Source organism: Rutidosis leptorrhynchoides, chromosome 4 (assembly GCF_046630445.1).
Source record: "Rutidosis leptorrhynchoides isolate AG116_Rl617_1_P2 chromosome 4, CSIRO_AGI_Rlap_v1, whole genome shotgun sequence".
NCBI lineage: Eukaryota > Viridiplantae > Streptophyta > Magnoliopsida > Asterales > Asteraceae > Rutidosis > Rutidosis leptorrhynchoides.
In genome coordinates, this window is record NC_092336.1 from 443,873,946 (window position 1) to 443,894,776 (window position 20,831).

General features: G+C 35.0%; 1 protein-coding gene across 1 annotated transcript; it reads right to left on the reverse strand.

The window, feature by feature from the left end:
* Positions 1-18,168: 18,168 nt before the first annotated feature.
* LOC139842134 (uncharacterized) lies at positions 18,169-19,704 on the reverse strand. The gene has a single exon (XM_071832310.1). The coding sequence runs from the start codon at positions 19,702-19,704 to the stop codon at positions 18,169-18,171; it is 1,536 nt and encodes a 511-aa protein (XP_071688411.1).
* Between the last annotated feature and the right edge of the window lie 1,127 nt (positions 19,705-20,831).

Consider the following 20,831-nt stretch of genomic DNA (forward strand, 5'->3'; position numbering starts at 1 on the left):
TTGGAAACCGAAAGTAAATCAGCTATTTGATTGCAAGTGTCGTTGACCTAAACCCAAGGCAACTGTGGATGACACACCCACCTTTAACCATCATTACTGTCATTGTTTATACCGCTATATCAAAATCACTGATGTACAAAATGTGATGAATAAAAAAGTGATTCATGTATGTTTTTATTTCAAGTTCTGTATTGCTTGAGGACAAGCAACGCTCAAGTGTGGGGATATTTGATAGTGTTCCAAATGAACATATATTTAGTAGCAATATCGTTCCAATATGTAAAGTTTTTAAATGTAATTTCCTTATTTTTAGTTGTAATAGTTAAATAAATAAGTGCGAAGACGAAAGACGCAAATCGCTCGAAAATGAAGATTTAAAGACAAAAACGAAGATTTGAAAGACCAAAAGGTCCAAAAAGCTCAAATGTACAAGATACAATTCAAAAGGTTCAATTTATTGATGAAGAACGTCTAAAAATGACAAGAGCACAAGTTACAAAACGCAAAGTACAAGATATAAAATTGTACGAAAGGACGTTCGAAAATCCGGAACCGAGGCATGAACCAACTTTCAGCGCTCGACGCAACGGTGTAAAAATTACAAGTCAACTATGCACAAGAATAAAATATAATATTTAAATAATTCATAATAAGAATAATATTAAATAATAAAAAGTTGTTAATTGAGCATAGTTCAGGGGTCGTAAATGAAAATTTGAATTCTAATTTGCCTATAAAAGGAACGATACGTTCGATGATGTAGAGGAAGAATTTTTTTTCCGATCTTTTTTTCTTCGATCAATTATCAATATCAATTATCAATATCTATATTCTATATCTCTATCATAATGTTAATGTAATAAGATATAACAATAATCTTAATTTTAAGTTTAAATTATGATAATAATAAGATTTATGATAGAGATCATTTGAGTGTGTAAGTCGAAATTCTGTCCGTGTAACGCTACGCTATTTTTAATCATTGTAAGTTATGTTCAACCTTTTTACATTAATGTCTCGTAGCTAAGTTATTATTATGCTTATTTAAAACGAAGTAATCATGATGTTGGGCTAATTACTAAAATTGGGTAATTGGGCTTTGTACCATAATTAAGGTTTGGGCAAAAGACCGACACTTGTGGAAATTGAACTATTGACTATTAATAGATGGGGGGTATTGTCTAATTGAGTGACAACTCATTGGAGTCTGTCGAACCTATCTTCAAATTAATTAACCTAATAATTAATAATGATTATGGTTGTCCTATTTAGTGATGTTCATATGGAATCTGTTATAATCATTTAATTAATCAATTGGGTTGGGTAATTGATTATTCATTCTGATCAAGTGGATGAATTAATATTCATAAACTAATTAAAACAGGGGTGGATTACATACAGTGATAACTGGTGTAATTGTTGACAGAAGTGATAACTGCGTCACAGTTTAAATCCTTAATCAGTTGGAATATTTGACTTCGGGTATAAGGGTAATTTGACGAGGATACTCGCACTTTATATTTATGACCGATGAACTATTATGGACAAAAACCAGATAGACGTATCAAATAAACCAGGACAAAGGACAATTAACCCATGGTAATAAATTAAAATCAACACGTCAAACATCATGATTACGGAAGTTTAAATAAGCATAATTCTTTTATTATATTTCTCATCGTATCTTTATTTTCTGTCATTTTATTTATCGCAATTTATTTTACGCACTTTAATTTTTGTCATTTATTTTTACGCTTAAAATCGACAAACCGGTCATTAAACGGTAAAACCCCCATTTTATAATAATACTACTACTTATTTATATATATATTTTTACAAATAAACTTAATAATATAGCGTTAACTTCACCAGCTCCCTGTGGAACGAACCGGACTTACTAAAAACTACACTACTCTACGATTAGGTACACTGCCTATAGTGTTGTAGCAAGGTTTAGGTATATCCCATCCGTAAATTAATAAAACTTGTGTCATATTTTGTAGTATTTTGTATTAAAAATAATACTATTTCGTACCCTCACGCTACATCATCAGTACGCATCGTCTTGTCCCACTTGCTCTAGATAGGTATTCCACCATGTTAACGCATAACCTGTGAAGGTATGCGTAGCGTACTTCACTTTGTCCTCTTCAGTACACTTACTTATGGCAAACACCGATTCGACCTTCTCGGTCCACCGTTTCAATCCGATCGGTCCTTCGGTTCCATCAAATTCCAAAGGTTTGCAGGCAGTGAATTCTTTGTAGGTGCATCCTACACGATTTCCTGTACTGCTAGATCCAAGGTTATTGTTGGTATGTAGCGTAGCCTGTACTGCGGCTATGTTTGAAGCTAGAAAAGTACGGAATTCCTCTTCATTCATATTCACGGTGTGTCGAGTAGTCGGTGCCATTTCCTTCAAAATAGTCAAATGGAACAAGTTAATCATACAGAATATTAAGAGTAGTTAATAGTATTTCGTAGCATAATATGAACTCATTTATAAAAGCTTTTTCTTCATATTAGCATTTTATAAGTTTAAATTCGGGTAGTACCTACCCGTTAAGTTCATACTTAGTAGCTAATATACAATTCAACTACTACAATTCTATATGAAAAACTGATTATAATAATATTTCACGTTCAAACTTTTACACAATATTTTACAAACTTACAATACCGTTTATTTTACATATAGCATGAAATATAGCACACAATAAATTTGATACAAGATGGTTATGAAGATAATTCTAGCTAGTACACAAGTCGTTCAGCAAAGGCAATAAAGACACGTAATTCATACGTCCAGAAACAAGTCATGCATTCTGGTTTTACTAGGATTACTTCCCATCCTTGGTCTTGTGGAACATAACCGTTATGGCCATTGATAAGACAGCGTGTTGTAACATCGTCAAAGGGACGAGGGTTACGTAATGTCCAACAGTCCCGTAACAATCTAAAAACCTCATTTCTTACCCCAATTACCGACTCCGTCACTTGTGGGAATGTTTTGTTTAATAGTTGTAGCCCGATGTTCTTGTTCTCACTTTGATGAGAAGCGAACATTACTAATCCATAAGCATAACATGCTTCTTTATGTTGCATGTTAGCCGCTTTTTCTAAATCTCGAAGTCCAATATTCGGATATATTGAGTCAAAATAATTTCTTAACCCATTGCGTTAAAAAGCATTTGGGTTCCCCGCAATATATGTGTCAAAGTAAACACATCGTAACTTATGGATTTCCCAATGTGATATCCCCCATCTTTCGAACAAAAGCCTTTTATAAACCAAGGCATTCTTGGAACGTTCTTCGAATGTCTTACAAACTGATCTCGCCTTAAATAGTTGTGCCAAAGAATTCTGACCGACTCTAGACAAGATTTCATTAATCATATCTCCGGGTAGGTCTCTTAAAATATTGGGTTGTCTATCCATTTGTGTTTTTATACTGTAAAATAGACAAGAGTTAGATTCATAAAAAAAATACTTATTAATACAAGCAATTTTTACATATATCATAAAGCATAAGCACACTATATTACATATATTACACCACACGAATACAACTATCTTATTCCGACTCGCTTGTTTCTTCTTCTTCGGTTTTGGTTCGTTATGCCAAGTTTCTAGAGATATATGATGTTCCCCTAATACGAGCCGTCATTTTCCACATTGGTTTAGAAAAACCTGGTGGTTTAGAGGTTCCCGGATCATTGTTACAACTTAAGGACTTCGGGGGTTGACGATACATATAAAGTTCATCGGGGTTGGAATTAGATTTCTCTATTTTTATGCCCTTTCCCTTATTATTTTCTTTTGCCTTTTTAAATTCAGTTGGGGTAATTTCTATAACATCATCGGAATTCTCGTCGGAATCCGATTCATCGGAGAATTGGTAATCCTCCCAATATTTTGCTTCCTTGGCGGAAACACCATTGACCATAATTAACCTTGGTCGGTTGGTTGAGGATTTTCTTTTACTTAACCGTTTTATTATTTCCCCCACCGGTTCTATTTCTTCATCCAGTTCCGATTCTTCTTCCGGTTCCGATTCTTCTTCCGGTTCCGACTCTTCTTCCGGTTCCTCTTCGGGAACTTGTGAATCAGTCCACGAATCATTCCAATTTACATTTGACTCTTCATTATTATTAGGTGAGTCAATGGGACTTGTTCTAGAGGTAGACATCTATCACATAATATCAAACGCGTTAAGAGATTAATATATCACATAATATTCACATGTTAAAAATATATAGTTTCCAACAAAATTTGTTAAGCAATCATTTTTCAAGTAAACATGGTCGAAGTCCAGACTCACTAATGCATCCTAACAAACTCGATAAGACACACTAATGCAAAATTTCTGGTTCTCTAAGACCAACGCTCTGATACCAACTGAAATGTCCCGTTCTTATTGATTAAAAACTTTCCATATTAATTGATTTCGTTGCGAGGTTTTGACCTCTATATGAGACGTTTTTCAAAGACTGCATTCATTTTAAAACAAACCATAACCTTTATTTCATAAATAAAGGTTTAAAAAGCTTTACGTAGATTATCAAATAATGATAATCTAAAATATCCTGTTTACACACGACCATTACATAATGGTTTACAATACAAATATGTTACATCGAAATCAGTTTCTTGAATGCAGTTTTTACACAATATCATACAAACATGGACTCCAAATCTTGTCCTTATTTTAGTATGCAACAGCGGAAGCTCTTAGTATTCACCTGAGAATAAACATGCTTTAAACGTCAACAAAAATGTTGGTGAGTTATAGGTTTAACCTATATATATCAAATCGTAACAATAGACCACAAGATTTCATATTTCAATACACATCCCATACATAGAGATAAAAATCATTCATATGGTGAACACCTGGTAACCGACATTAACAAGATGCATATATATAAGAATATCCCCATCATTCCAGGACACCCTTCGGATATGATATAAATTTCGAAGTACTAAAGCATCCGGTACTTTGGATGGGGTTTGTTAGGCCCAATAGATCTATCTTTAGGATTCGCGTCAATTAGGGTGTCTGTTCCCTAATTCTTAGATTACCAGACTTAATAAAAAGGGGTATATTCGATTTCGATAATTCAACCATAGAATGTAGTTTCACGTACTTGTGTCTATTTTGTAAATCATTTATAAAACCTGCATGTATTCTCATCCTAAAAATATTAGATTTTAAAAGTGGGACTATAACTCACTTTCACAGATTTTTACTTCGTCGGGAAGTAAGACTTGGCCACTGGTTGATTCACGAACCTATAACAATATATACATATATATCAAAGTATGTTCAAAATATATTTACAACACTTTTAATATATTTTGATGTTTTAAGTTTATTAAGTCAGCTGTCCTCGTTAGTAACCTACAACTAGTTGTCCACAGTTAGATGTACAGAAATAAATCGATAAATATTATCTTGAATCAATCCACGACCCAGTGTATACGTATCTCAGTATTGATCACAACTCAAACTATATATATTTTGGAATCAACCTCAACCCTGTATAGCTAACTCCAACATTCACATATAGAGTGTCTATGGTTGTTCCGAAATATATATAGATGTGTCGACATGATAGGTCGAAACATTGTATACGTGTCTATGGTATCTCAAGATTACATAATATACAATACAAGTTGATTTAGTTATGGTTGGAATAGATTTGTTACCAATTTTCACGTAGCTAAAATGAGAAAAATTATCCAATCTTGTTTTACCCATAACTTCTTCATTTTAAATCCGTTTTGAGTGAATCAAATTGCTATGGTTTTATATTGAACTCTATTTTATGAATCTAAACAGAAAAAGTATAGGTTTATAGTCGGAAAAATAAGTTACAAGTCGTTTTTGTAAAGGTAGTCATTTCAGTCGAAAGAACGACGTCTAGATGACCATTTTAGAAAACATACTTCCACTTTGAGTTTAATCATAATTTTTGGATATAGTTTCATGTTCATAATAAAAATCATTTTCTCAGAATAACAACTTTTAAATCAAAGTTTATCATAGTTTTTAATTAACTAACCCAAAACAGCCCGCGGTGTTACTACGACGGCGTAAATCCGGTTTTACGGTATTTTTCGTGTTTCCAGGTTTTAAATCATTAAGTTAGCATATCATATAGATATAGAACATGTGTTTAGTTGATTTTAAAAGTCAAGTTAGAAGGATTAACTTTTGTTTGCGAACAAGTTTAGAATTAACTAAACTATGTTCTAGTGATTACAAGTTTAAACCTTCGAATAAGATAGCTTTATATGTATGAATCGAATGATGTTATGAACATCATTACTACCTTAAGTTCCTTGGATAAACCTACTGGAAAAGAGAAAAATGGATCTAGCTTCAACGGATCCTTGGATGGCTCGAAGTTCTTGAAGCAGAATCATGATACGAAAACAAGTTCAAGTAAGATCATCACTTGAAATAAGATTGTTATAGTTATAGAAATTGAACCAAAGTTTGAATATGATTATTACCTTGTATTAGAATGATAACCTACTGTAAGAAACAAAGATTTCTTGAGGTTGGATGATCACCTTACAAGATTGGAAGTGAGCTAGCAAACTTGAAAGTATTCTTGATTTTATGTAACTAGAACTTGTAGAATTTATGAAGAACACTTAGAACTTGAAGATAGAACTTGAGAGAGATTAATTAGATGAAGAAAATTGAAGAATGAAAGTGTTTTTAGGTGTTTTTGTTCGTTGGTGTATGGATTAGATATAAAGGATATGTAATTTTGTTTTCATGTAAATAAGTCATGAATGAGTACTCATATTTTTGTAATTTTATGAGATATTTCATGCTAGTTGCCAAATGATGGTTCCCACATGTGTTAGGTGACTCACATGGGCTGCTAAGAGCTGATCATTTTAGTGTATATACCAATAGTACATACATCTAAAAGCTGTGTATTGTACGAGTACGAATACGGGTGCATACGAGTAGAATTGTTGATGAAATTGAACGAGGATGTAATTGTAAGAATTTTTGTTAAGTAGAAGTATTTTGATAAGTGTATTGAAGTCTTTCAAAAGTGTATAAATACATATTAAAACACTACATGTATATACATTTTAACTGAGTCGTTAAGTCATCGTTAGTCGTTACATGTAAGTGTTGTTTTGAAACCTTTAGGTTAACGATCTTGTTAAATGTTGTTAACCCAATGTTTATAATATCAAATGAGATTTTAAATTATTATATTATCATGATATTATCATGTATGAATATCTCTTAATATGATATATATACATTAAATGTCTTTACAACGATAATCGTTACATATATGTCTCGTTTAAAAATCATTAAGTTAGTAGTCTTGTTTTTACATATGTAGTTCATTGTTAATATACTTAATGATATGTTTACTTATCATAGTATCATGTTAACTATATATATATCCATATATATGTCATCATATAGTTTTTACAAGTTTTAACGTTCGTGAATCACCGGTCAACTTGGGTGGTCAATTGTCTATATGAAACATATTTCAATTAATAAAGTCTTAATAAGTTTGATTGCTTAACATGTTGGAAACATTTAATCATGTGAATATCAATCTCAATTAATATATATAAACATGGAAAAGTTCGGGTCACTACATTTCACAAATACCAAAAAGAGTATTAACAACAAGATTAGCAAATTCCAAATCATATGATTATTATCATCTACTCCGTAATTGATTTCACAGTTAAAGGAATACTTTTGTTCAATGGATTCTTAAAAGCTCGAAATCTATACTCCGGAGTTCATAACACCATAATTCAATTCCACCCCACTTGTAAAGCTCTAGATCTTTAATTTCTATTGCCAAGATATTCAAATCAATTCCGTTCCACCCATTCACGTCATCGGAGTGCTTACATTTCTAACATATTAAAACCCTGCAAATGAAATCGTAACCTTTAAACTCATAACGAGCTCCAACGTTATCTACTTGTAATCAGTTTTGAGTTGTTGATGTAGAAACCATTAAAATTGCCAAAGTCGTTTAGATCTAGTTTGAATTTCGTTTTAAACGATTTGGTAGTTTCAAATGAAAGTGAAATGATTTTACTAGGTTTAGGTTTGTTCTAAAGGATTTGTGTATATGTTCGTGAGATTGTCGCCACCATTAATTTCTCTATTATTATTTTTTTGGATTTTAAGAGATCTGTATCTCTATTTGTTTTTCATTTGATTAGGTTTTCTATTTGTGTTTGATTGTTTGCCTTCAATTTTGTCTTGCCTTATATTTGTAAGGATAAAGATGAGCGTTAATACCATCTAGTTAATTTTAACACGTGATAAACGTTCGGTAAATGCTCAGTTAAATCTGGAACTAAACGTGATTTATGTTTAAAACCTGAGACCAACCATGATCGATTTAAACTTTAGGTCCCAATCTGATTTTTGATACAAAGTTTAGGGACCAACCATGAAATTTTTTCTTGTAAATAACTAGTTCTGTGTTTAGCATTGGAAAATTTCAAAATAACAAAGCTTAATAGAAAACACAACTAAGGAACAAAAAGTTCTCAGTGTTCTCATATACTATTCATATACATTAATGCTTCATGATATTAATGCTACATTATATTCAGTAGCAGAGACAGGGATGAGACAGAGAAGTGCTCAGCCTCCCCCAATAGGTTCAATCCCTATGAAATATTATTAGCTAATATTTAATTATTTTAACTAAGCCTCCCTCAATTATTCCTCTAACTCAATTGTTTAAGTTACCTATCTTTCAAACCTGAATACGAAATAATATTAACTGAAACATATCGCACAAGTTTACTTATGAATCACCTAGATGAACCATATTAGTTCTCATACTGCAAATATCGTAACATTTTTTATCGTTTAATAGACACTAAAGTTTCGTAAAGTAGTTTTCTTTTTTTGGACATCAGTTTGAGATTACCTAGGGGGACTAAACCACTCACGCGTTCATCTTCGAAGTTGCATAACCCGCCCCCAACTACTGCTCTGGAGGAAACCCGAACCAATCCTAGGGCATGGCCGGTAAAACCCCCTCCCTGCTGCCCTCACATTAAGCAAAAGGCGACTTGGGTGAATACTTCAGGTCAATGATAACATTGAGTGCAATGTTGCAGTCCAGCGGAGTCGAACTCCCGACCTCTAGCTAAGAGAGGCAGACCACTACCAGTTGAACTACAACTCAATGTTTAAGGTAGTTATCTATATATGTATTAAACAAATATAATAAGTTATACATAGAAAGTTGGCATCTTTTAGTTTATTTGTTTTGCCTTTTTTAATTGTCGAGTAAGCCTCCCTATCATAGAAGCTCCGCCCCTGATGATATTGGACCAACACAACTTCCTAATCTAAATTTAGCATGACATTTACATGATTAAACTATAACCGAACATAATACAGCGTATATTCTAAGGCTGGGTTGGGTTGGGCCGGGCCAGTTTTTCAATATGAAAAATAACCTACAAAATTACCTTCATCACAATCTTGTTCTATTTAAGTTATATTTAATATTATTATTTTTAGATTTTATAATAAAATCAATTCATATAGTTTTAGTGACGACTGACGACCTGCAAATTAAAACCCTAGAAACTCATTTTTGAGCAGCATCAGATGTCAGACCACGTACCTTTTGAAATACAAATCGAGATCATGAGACGGCTTCCTGTTAAGTCACTGATTCGATTCCGTTCAGTTTCAAAACTATGGAAGTCTTTGATCAGTAGCTCCAAGTTTATTGCTGATTACACCAACCTCCATTCTCATCGGAAACATCTTCTTATTAGGTACAATTATACACAATGTTTTGTTTCGATTGTTGACGATGATACTTTCCACCAACATAAGCTTTTTATCACAACTCCCGGGTCCCTTATGTGTAGCTATTTACAAATAGTTGGTAGCTCGCACGGCCTGTTATGTTTTGTCCGTTGGAAGTGGAATAATAAAGAGGCTGTTATTTGGAACCCTTCAATAAGAAAAATTGATGTTATTCACTTGCAAAATATTGTGATAAAAAGTTGTCCACATTTTGAATATTCAGTTGTTGGTTTCGGGGTTTGTCCAAAAACTCTTGACCCGAAGATAGTCAAGTTCTGTACATGCGAATGCAATGTGAAAGTTGAGGTATTTACATTAAGTTCAAGGGTGTGGAGGAGTCCATTAAGTAATACTAATATTATGCTTAGCAAGAACGTTCATATCACAAGCCCTAAAAACGTAGTTATAGATGGGTTAATATATTGGATTGCAGCACGTGAAACAACACGCAAGAGATTTTATATGATTGTTTCATTTGATTTGACAAGTGAAACATTTATGGAAATAGAGTTCCCCGATAAATTAAGGTTATCATGTCAAATAACTACTCAAATATTCAAGCTAAGGGAATCTCTTGCTGTGGTTGTACGTACTATGAACCCGAACGTAGATTTTGAAGTGTGGAAGATGGAGATTAATGGTTTAACAAGATCGTTTACCAAACTCTTCGACGTCGACATATTACCAGACTTATCGAACCTACATGGATTTACGAAGAATGGCCAACTTATATTGGAAAAAAAACATAGTGGCCATGAAAGTTCAATTCACCTTGTAGCTTATGACCCCTGCACAAAAAGCATCAACAATTTCGGAATTAATGGAACAACTGATGTGACTTCCTATACCGAATCGCTATTGCTGCTTGATACTGCTTCTTGATAACTTATTCATTAATATATAGATGATGAAGGTGATGGGCACATTAATTTCTTGATGTGGAGAACTGAAGGGATCATCGTCTTTGGAGCATGCAAGAAAGGTATAAATATCAAAGATTAAATTATATTTAGTTATTTTCCAAGTACACGTTTAGTTAATTAGTTTGAAGGCAATTATGTTACTCTATTTTGCAATGGAACTGATGTTTTATGAATAGCAGTTCATCCTAGTTATATATCATTCTGTTGCTCTAATTTTCAAATATATGCTTTTGAACAACTTTAGTGTTATCACATTCATGAATAGTACTTTTTTTGAACTCGATACAAACATGATCAGTTGAAGTTAATTAAACTGGCTTTACTAATATCAAACTACTGGTGATCACATTATAGGTTTATAGGCATATCAATATCAATATATAATAAACTGGAGATAAAAACAAAGATGATCATATTGAGTTTGATAATTAAACTGGCTTTACTAATATCGAATACAAGATTGAAACAAGTCTGGAGTGAATATAAACTCAGGGTAATATCGAATTCTATATCCGAGGGCAATATATCCAATTTTATTTCAGTGGGCAACATCACAAACAATATATCGGTATCCATAGGTCTAAAGAGATTGTTTTGAATGTCATATCATGGATATCAAATCATTCAAGTAAATATCGAATTTGGTAATCATCATATCACTGTCTTTGTGTGCGTTGTCCATGGTGAATTGCACCAACTACCTGCTCTTGATCAGGCATGTTCATGGCTTGGGTGAGCAATTATAATGATATGTTCAAGAGGTATCGAATACATCAACCGAAATTACAGATATTGTGAGGATAATAATATTATCAAAAACTGAACCGAAACCACATACAAGTAAGGAATGAAATCTTAGTGTTTTCATAGTATTCATACGACTTCGGGCAGCTTAGAAAGCAGGTTGTCACTTCGAGATTAATCTGGTCGCAAAACGAGTCGAATACTCGGGCTCGGAAGAGAACAAAAAAGAAAAAAATTACATTAATGCTTGATATTGGACCAACACAACTTCCTAAATTAAATTTAGCATGACGTTACATGTTACATGATTAAATTATGGGATAACCAAAAATAATACAATTTATTATTGTAGGCTGGGTTGGGTTGGATTGAGTCGGGCCAATTTTTCTATATGAAAAATAACCAACAAAATCTACATCACAATCTTTCTTTTCATTTATGATATTTAATATATTTAATTAATATATTTTTAGAATTTATAATATAAATAAAATCAATTCATATAGTTTTAGTGACGACCTGCAAAAACCCTACAAACTCATTTGACCAACATCAGATGTCAGATCACATACCTTGCGAAAGTCGGTTCAATTGATTTAAAACTACAAACGATATTATTCTAAGGCTGTGCCAATTCATGAGAAATTTACTGACAGAAACGATGTCAGACCCATATTTCGTTTCTAGACGTACGGACCGCCGAAATTCTTAAATTCACCGGCGGTAGATTTTGAATTCTTGAATTGCGTGATGTATTTCTTTTTTTTCATGTTTTTTTTTTACATTTTCCTTTTTACAGGAGAAAATTACTATAAAAGACGATGTCAGAAGCAAAATTTAAAATTAGACGTATCGGAATGCGAAATTCATCTGGCGGTACCGGCGGTAACCACTCCCCAATCGACACGTGTAACCTTCTACCGCCGGAATGCTTATATTCGTCCGGCGGTACCGGCTGTGCCGACAGTACCGATTCAAATTGTTGATTTTCGTGTTCGTTTGCTTTACCATGTATGGTGAATGGTTACCGCCGGTACAGCCGGATGAATTTTGCATTCCGGCGGTCCGTACGTCTATTTTTGATTTTGGCTTTTGACATCGTCAATTGTAGTAATTTTCTTTTTTTACAAACCCTCAATTGTCGATGGTACCAGATACTCAAGTTCCAGCGGTGTTCTAGGCGAGGGTTCTGGCGGTGGTGGCGATATATAATCGAGTAAACGACGGCATATTAAAAGGCCAGTCTTCTTCCATGTTTAAACCTGATTGTTAGTTTAATTCCTTGTTTAAACTTGATGGCTAGTTTAATTCCAAGTTGAAATTTGTATGTTGTTCCCAATTTACTCTTATACAAAAAAAGGAGCATATTGTTCCAAGTTGTTGCTGCTATTTTGGATGATGATGATGATGATGAATTTTTTAACGCTGAAATATGTTTCAGCATTAGTAGGAGTTATTTAGTGTAATTTATACATATACTGGTTTTAATGTGAATAATATTTGTAGCAATGACATATTTGCTGCGTTTTGATATGCTTTAAAATAACAGTCACTATATGATATATTATGGATATATGAAACTTCATGTAGGGAAATACTATGTGAAATTGGAAAGATTAGTTTTTGTTGAGATTTATATCAAAATTTAGTTCCAAAATGGTAGATTGAGGATTATGCAAGCGTTTTTGTTTATAATTTGAGCTTAATTTGATGATCTGATCAGTAAAGTAGCTAGGTTGATATGGATTTTATTCATTAAATATAAAATGTAGAGATACACGAATTAAAGCACAAATACAGGAAAAGGAGATCAGCATAAGCAGATCATGAGACACGAAATCAGAATTACAAGAATAAGGTAGTAGTTGCAGCAGTCAGCATATCACAACAGAAGCACAAGGCTAGGGGCCTGACTTGAGACAAGCTGGGGAACCAAGTATAGCAGTGCTGAAAAACAGCTACAAAGCCATACACAACCCACCCATTTAGACCAGTAGCCAAGACTCCATATTGTAAAAAGCTTGCTGCATTCATTGCCCATTGTATCAGTATGTACCCAACTATGTGACCAAAGTTACTATGTGATCAGGAGAGGAAAATAACAGCCAAAGAAGTGAAATGGAATTTACAATCATATAACTCCGGTTATTTATCGACTTTGGTTTTATGAACACTTATAACTCCGGTCCAATTTGATGTACATGGGTCCCCTTTATTCCAGTTACTAAGATGATTCATTGGATCAACTAAACTAACTCTAACCGCAAGCAATGCAGATACTACAACAACAACAAAAAAAAAATTTAAAAATTAAAAAGAAATCCTTAACATTAGTCAGTTTTGATTAAAAAAGAAGTATAAAGTATAATTTGACACTAATCAACTGAATGAAATTATATGTCATAGTGTGTTGTGATTATGATATACTATGCAATTAGTAACCTTCATAAATTTAAAAAAAAAAAAAAAAACAACTTTAAATAACCATAACTATACTCAAAAAGCAGAATTTCAAACAAACTTCATATTTTAGTCATGTGTGAACATGTTTAGCACACTTGTTAATCTTAAAAACCAAAGAAGTGAAATGGAATTTTACTATGATTTCAATTCCATTACGGACATTTTAACTACCAAAAAAGGCACCCCCACAATAAAGGGTTTAATCACTTCATTGTTCAGAAAAAGCACCTACAACACTCTCATTTTAGCAATCAAAGATCTTCTACACACAATTCACTTTGTGGGGGTGCATATTTAGGTGGGTCAAGAAGTCTTTAAAACATTTTAGACCTACCTGTAACAGGTGATAAACTTAATGGAGCTGATAACAGATGTAACAAACACTTTAGACCAATTGAAGCATAATGCAGGTGATCAACTTAATGCAGCTGTAACAGTTGACATCAAATACACACAAATACATATAGTTGGGATATATGTTTTCGTTCATCGTAAAGGCAGAGGATATATGTTTTCGCTCATCACTAACAATTAAGTTAATCACAAATATTAAACAACAATCAGGTTTAGAATTATGAAAGTAACAATCAGATTCATCAAAAACAATCACTAAAATTTCAATATGAAACAAAAACTAAGAGATTATCAACATATACCGAAACCACCGGAAACCTATAAACACCGCGGGTACCCTAGAACCACCGCCACAAACCTGGAACCCTAGAAACACAGTCGGTACCCTATAACCATCGGCAAAACGTGGAAGAATTTGAGGGTCTGTAAAAAGGAAAATGTAAAATAAACAAGAAAATACATCACACAAATCAAGAATTCAAATTCTACCGCCGGATACCGCCGGTGAATTTGAGAATTTCGGAAGTACCCCCGCTGCTATTTTGGCGCCAAAACACCTGGATGTATACAATTTTGGGACAGTGGGACCGGGGGTATTAAAATACATGTGTCCATTGATGATTAGTTACCGCCGATACCGCCGGTCTGAACCGACGGTCCGTACGTCTAGAAACGAAATATGGGTCTGACATCGTCTCTGCCAGTAAATTTCTCCAAATTCATTTAATCATCTTATAAGTCTTTTATTAATAATAACTAGTGGTCAATGCCCGTGCGTTGCACGTGGCATGTTTAATGGAGGGCATGTCGGTTGACGTTAACGGTGACTTTCAAAGATGTGTAATAGCTATAAAGTGATTGTGGGCAACGATATGCCGAAACATTTGCGTTTATTGATTTTTTTCTTAAGTTTCACATACTAATGCAGAATGGAGTAAATGTATATGCCAACAATTACAAACGACGTGTATGCGAAAATAAAGCTATTAGCCATGTTACAGGCGCGATTCAAGAGACTCCAAAAGTCCAATTCAATATGCAGCATAGTATTGAGAAGAATTCTGGTTAGGTAATCACAGCAGACCTCATGAGTCACATAAATGTTGCTGGAACATGTTTTGTATTTTGTAAGGCGACCGACTGGACGAAGGACCGGATACCTGCACAAATAAATGGTCAATTGTATGACTTCCAGTGGTGTGTTAAAAGGATATACAATGACGATAACCAATCAATATATTTAAGAGCTGAATAACGATTGAAACGGCAGGCTACAATTTGACTGAATTGTGCAGCGTAAATGGAATATAAACTGAGAACTTTAGCGACAAATAAAAGTACAATTAGCGTAAACAATAAAGACAACAGCAGGCTGTACACATTACCTGATGAGATGTAAGCTATCGAGTTAACCAGCACAGACTATGTAAGCATGCAACTGTTAGATTTTATGTAAACATGCAACTGTTAGATTTTCCTACCGGATGTAAAGATCATAGACCTAGTGTATTCGAAATACTCATTAACTGTAGATTTCCCTTGCAAAATCAATTATGTGTTTATGAATATAGCATCCCAAAGAGAAAGGTCATGTTAATTGATTGCTCATAAGTGATCTACATCTTAGACAAATTATTTACAGGTCTAGTAAGGAATGAAAATAGAATTCATATAGGAAACACAATCAGGACTAAAAAATGAAATAATGAAAAAGGTGTATAAAAAAGAAGTGCTGGGGGTAAAACAAAAAAATTAATAATGGAGAATCACCCCCCTAAAGTAGGGAAACATTTAAACTTAAAAATAGTTAATTAATAGTTAAATATTTATTTGAAAAATTCTACACAGATATCTTTCTAAATGAAGTTAATGGGATGACACAGAATTTATGAGGAATCCAAAAGTTAACCTGCGTAAGAGTAGCTGATTTCGTTGAGAATGCCAGCACATACAAAGTGCAGAATACTGTGGGGCCCAGATATGAGTGCCACCTGAGAAATAGGGTGTATGTTAGGGCCGGGGATAAAAATGTGTTTGGAATAAATAGGTAATAGAAGCAGGCACAATAACAGGGTAAAGACAGGGTAAACCTTTAGATGTTTGGTTGAAGGTTGTGGAAGGGTTCCTTGTAAACAACGTTTCTTGTGTGATTAGGAAGTCGGCCTTCATTATCGCCAACCATGACTATTTTTAGACCATCGGGGTTAGTGACTCTTGATAGTGCGACGTATAGTTTTCCGTGGCTGAAAAATGGCCTCGGTAAGTAGATGCCGACATAATCGAGTGATTGGCCCTGGCTCTTGTTAATCATCATCGCATAGCATGGCCTAACAGGAAATTGAATGCGTTACATAACAAAAGGCCACTTTGTTTGGGTGGAAGTTAGAACAATTCTGGGTATAATGACCATATCACCTACATGGGAACCGGTAATGATGCGCGCCTGAATAACGAATTTTTGAAAGTCTGTAATGATTAGACGGGTCCCGTTACACAGTCCGGCGCTGGGATATAAATTTCGCAACAACATGATTGGCTGACCTATCTTCAGTTTCAGCTTGTGCGGAGGTACCCCGGGGAAGTTTAATTTATTTAAATATTCTACCGGATACGCTTGGTGCTGATCGTATGCGTCGGTTGAGCCTTTGCATATTTCATCCGAGCTTTTGTATATCATAGTTCGTCCCTCTAGCTTCTTAAACATATGTTTGTTTATCTGGTCTGCGTCATCGTTGCGTGGTGTTAAAATTGCCCTTTCACGCAAGTAGTCTTCGTTTTTATACCTTTGAAGAAAATCAGGGAAAATGGTATCAACAACCGCGTCAATTGGAGGTTTCTCCGATTTTACTATGAATTGTTCTGGAATTTCTATCCATGTTGGTTCCTCTTCTCCATCTTTACAAACAGCTGCAACTTTACCGTCTCCAATATCTAGAACCCATCTATTGAATTCCTGTTTTCGAGGATCAACGTGACCATCGGATGTGTATTCGTTGACCCGCATAATGCGGGAGAGGGTATGAAGCCGACAGTGTTGCCACAAATCAGATCGGTTGATGCAAGCTTGAACAACTTCCTGTCTTTTTCCTTTTGGTATTACGGGCAATATTTGTCTGAAATCACCCCCCAGTAGAATAGGTACTCCGCCAAATAGCTTGCCTCTATTTATTTCATCCTTAGCACCCAAAATATCCCTTAGGGTTTTGTCTAAAGCTTCAAATGCAAACCTCTGAGTCATGGGGGCTTCGTCCCAAATGATTAATCTGACCTGTTGCATCAGTTCTGCAAGATGAGTTTTTTGCTTTATACCACACGTGCTGTTCTCCATAAGGTCAAGAGGGATGACGAATCTACTGTGGGCAGTTCGACCTCCCGGCAAAAGTAGTGAAGCGATACCTGCATATATAGAATGTTATTTTTTGCGTATGTGGCAAAATGCGTTTGGTTTTTTGGTTCTTAGTGATAGTCAGCCCTAAAATGTAATAAAAGTAGCCACGTTGGTATATGTTAGTGAGTTATTTGTTGACTTTTTATGCATCATGTTTTTTGCAAAATGAATAGGTTTCCGGGAAAAGAGGGAAAAGCTATGAAAATCTTATTTCTTCTGCATTTTTTTATAATGCAATAAAATGTACTTGTAATGTAAAATAGTAACATAAGATAATTATGTTACTATTAAAAAAAGATTGACCTTAAAAATGGGAAAAGTTGAAGAGAGTTACAGGAGGAGAAGATGAATGATATTGATGACTCTTTGATAAAAATTAATTGAGTGTATATGGAAATCACCTGACGATGCCACTGTTAGGGCTATCAATTTTTCGGACCTTAGCTTTGCAAGAATGGTCTTGTAGACGAAAGTTTTCCCGGTACCTCCGGGACCATATAAGAAAAGAAAAAAACCCCCGCTTGTTGTGTTACTGCTGAAATCACCTCATTGTAAATGTTAAGTTGTTCTGGGTTGAGTGACGCGTAGAGGGTTTGATGTTCAGCTTGCAAATCTGCTAGATTGTAGTTCAATTCTTTGCGAATTAGACGATTGTCGAGTTGTGTTAAGAGTGTGGGGTCAGGTTGTGGTAGATCTGGGAAATCTCCTAACGATTTACCATTTTTGTTCAAGATACTTTGAATTTCCAACAAACAATAATTTCTAAGTTGAGCCTCACTCAACGTCAAATCAGGGAAGTTGTATAGTTTGCGTTTCTTGTGGAGGATATCTTCTGCCAAAGCTTCCCAATTTGCTACCCAAAGGTTGAGTGGTTTAGTCACGTTGCAAAAAAGTAGAATTGTGACAAACAGATCCCACAGTTGTGCACCAGATGCCCATAACCTAGCTTCAGTTATAGCTTCTGTCCACTCTCTATCATCATTGATCAACCCAGAGGCGAAACATGCATCTTTAAACGTGGGATGTAGAATTCCATCAACTGTACGTATTTCTTTATATGTTTCGGGGCCTTTTACTTTATTTAACAACAACCTCAGATAATAACGTTCTCCCGATGCTGGGTGCGAGTAGACGATACGGCCAATGCAGGTTCTCTGTTTTCGACGTGTCCATGTTCTGGCATCCTGATTCCAAACATAATGCTTAGGGATTTTTTCATAATTAAGGCTTCGAGCAGCGGGGTCTCGTTTGTTAAGTTCAAGCCAGTCGGTGAACATGGTTTCCTTGATACTCTCCCTATGCAACAGTGCAGGGAGATTCTGTGAATCATGTAGTGTGATTGTATGGTGATTTGGTAGATGATATGACAGCTTTATAACCGATGGCTTAGAGAAGTGAATTTCGAATGAAAACATTCTCCAAACAGCTTCACACGGAGATTGATACCGACAGTCTAAATATTTTTTGATTTCATCCACCTCAGTAACCACTTCTGAAGTGGAGGTGTTAACAGGGGCTAGGTTTTCTTCAATTAATATAGTTGCCCGATCAGGTCCTTTGTTTAAGTATTTAAATAAGTACTTAATGGCCTGAGATCGATTACACCACTCCACATTTATATGTGCATTGTATTTGAGAAGGAGATACCTATTGTAAGGTACGACAAAACTGTTGTCAAGGGTGCCCTTTCCTTTACTGACTTTTAGGCCATTATTTCGACGACGATAGTGTGCATATCCTTCTTCGTCTATTGTTGTTTCTGCGTTGTATGGTTTCAGGAAATGCTTAGAACACCTTTTATCAATAATGCAAGGGGCGTCCAGGATATTCCCACCGCACGGGCCATGTAGCATGTAGTCAGTTACGGCTTTGAAAGCGGTTGGATCTTCTGTTTCAGATGGTATTTCAGCAGATATGATATCGTCAATCTCTTCCGGTGTTTTACACTTAAAGTCTGGTGTAAGCCAAAACAACATATGTAAGCCGCGTTTTTAAAATTCAATTATATAGATGCCTGCAAAAGAAGGTTAAAAATGGTTATTTTGCGGGTGTGAAACACGGAATGGGTGAAACGGGCTGAGTTTAACAGTTGGAAGTTTGTCAGGTGCGCAGCCCTCAATATTGGTCGGCAAGGTTTTTTTAAAAAAATTCGGCCGTCGGGGTAAAAATTAAGAAATGGGACACCCTAATTCAAAACCACCGGGTCTGACAAAGAGAGCCGGGGGCAATGGGTCCTATAGACGGGTCCAACAGGATGGTCTATATTATTTTGAATTTTACCTGGACGATGTAATGTGTCAGAATATAAGAAAGGGTAATAAAAGGGGGAAATAATAGATACCTAGATTAACTCTTAAAATAAGGCAAGTGAAAATTGTTGGATGCAACGGGTTTCAACCCGGTCAAACCTGTTGGTTCTTGTTTAACTGACGTACAAACCGGGGAGGAGGCCGACCCCATCTGTGTCAGTCAGTTAAATGCAGTTCAGTGGCCATCAATGAACCATTTCGAGCCATATCATTTTTGGACGTCGAGCCAACCCTACCCGGGCAGACCCGATTTTCAGGGGTAACATGTTCCAATTAGGTTAGTAGTAGTGTGCGCGAGTAACATTTGAAAGAGGGGTGGCTACAGTAACCGAATACTTACTATTTAAGCGTATTGAGTGAAAACGTACTTTTTTGTTTGTTAATACAGGGACGACAGTAAAAAGAAAAAATAGTGTGGCTAATAAATAAGATGTGAAAAACTAATGGTGAGTGTGTCAAAAAGACGGGCGATGTAATACCTACCTCACATGTGCCAAAGACATGAGCTTTCATGATATCAGCCATCATGGCATCCAACTTCTGTTTGAACAACCTTGCAACAATCTCTGGCCTATCAGGTGCCCGCTGACCTTCAATATATGAAAGCATCTCTTCTATTTCGGGCCATCTCGGATTTGACGTAAAGGTGATGAACAAATCAGGATTATCAAATTCTTGACACAGAGCCATTGCATCCTGGTAGCTTTGCACCATATAGTGCGGGCTGCCGGTATGTGAGGATGGAAGAATAATTCGTTTCCCAATTGCGCTAGCTCTGGTGTCGCCTTGGGTGA

Coding starts and splice junctions, on each gene's coding strand:
- LOC139842134 (XM_071832310.1), bottom strand. CDS start 19,704: ATGTTGTTTTGGCTTACACCAGACTTTAAGTGTAAAACACCGGAAGAG.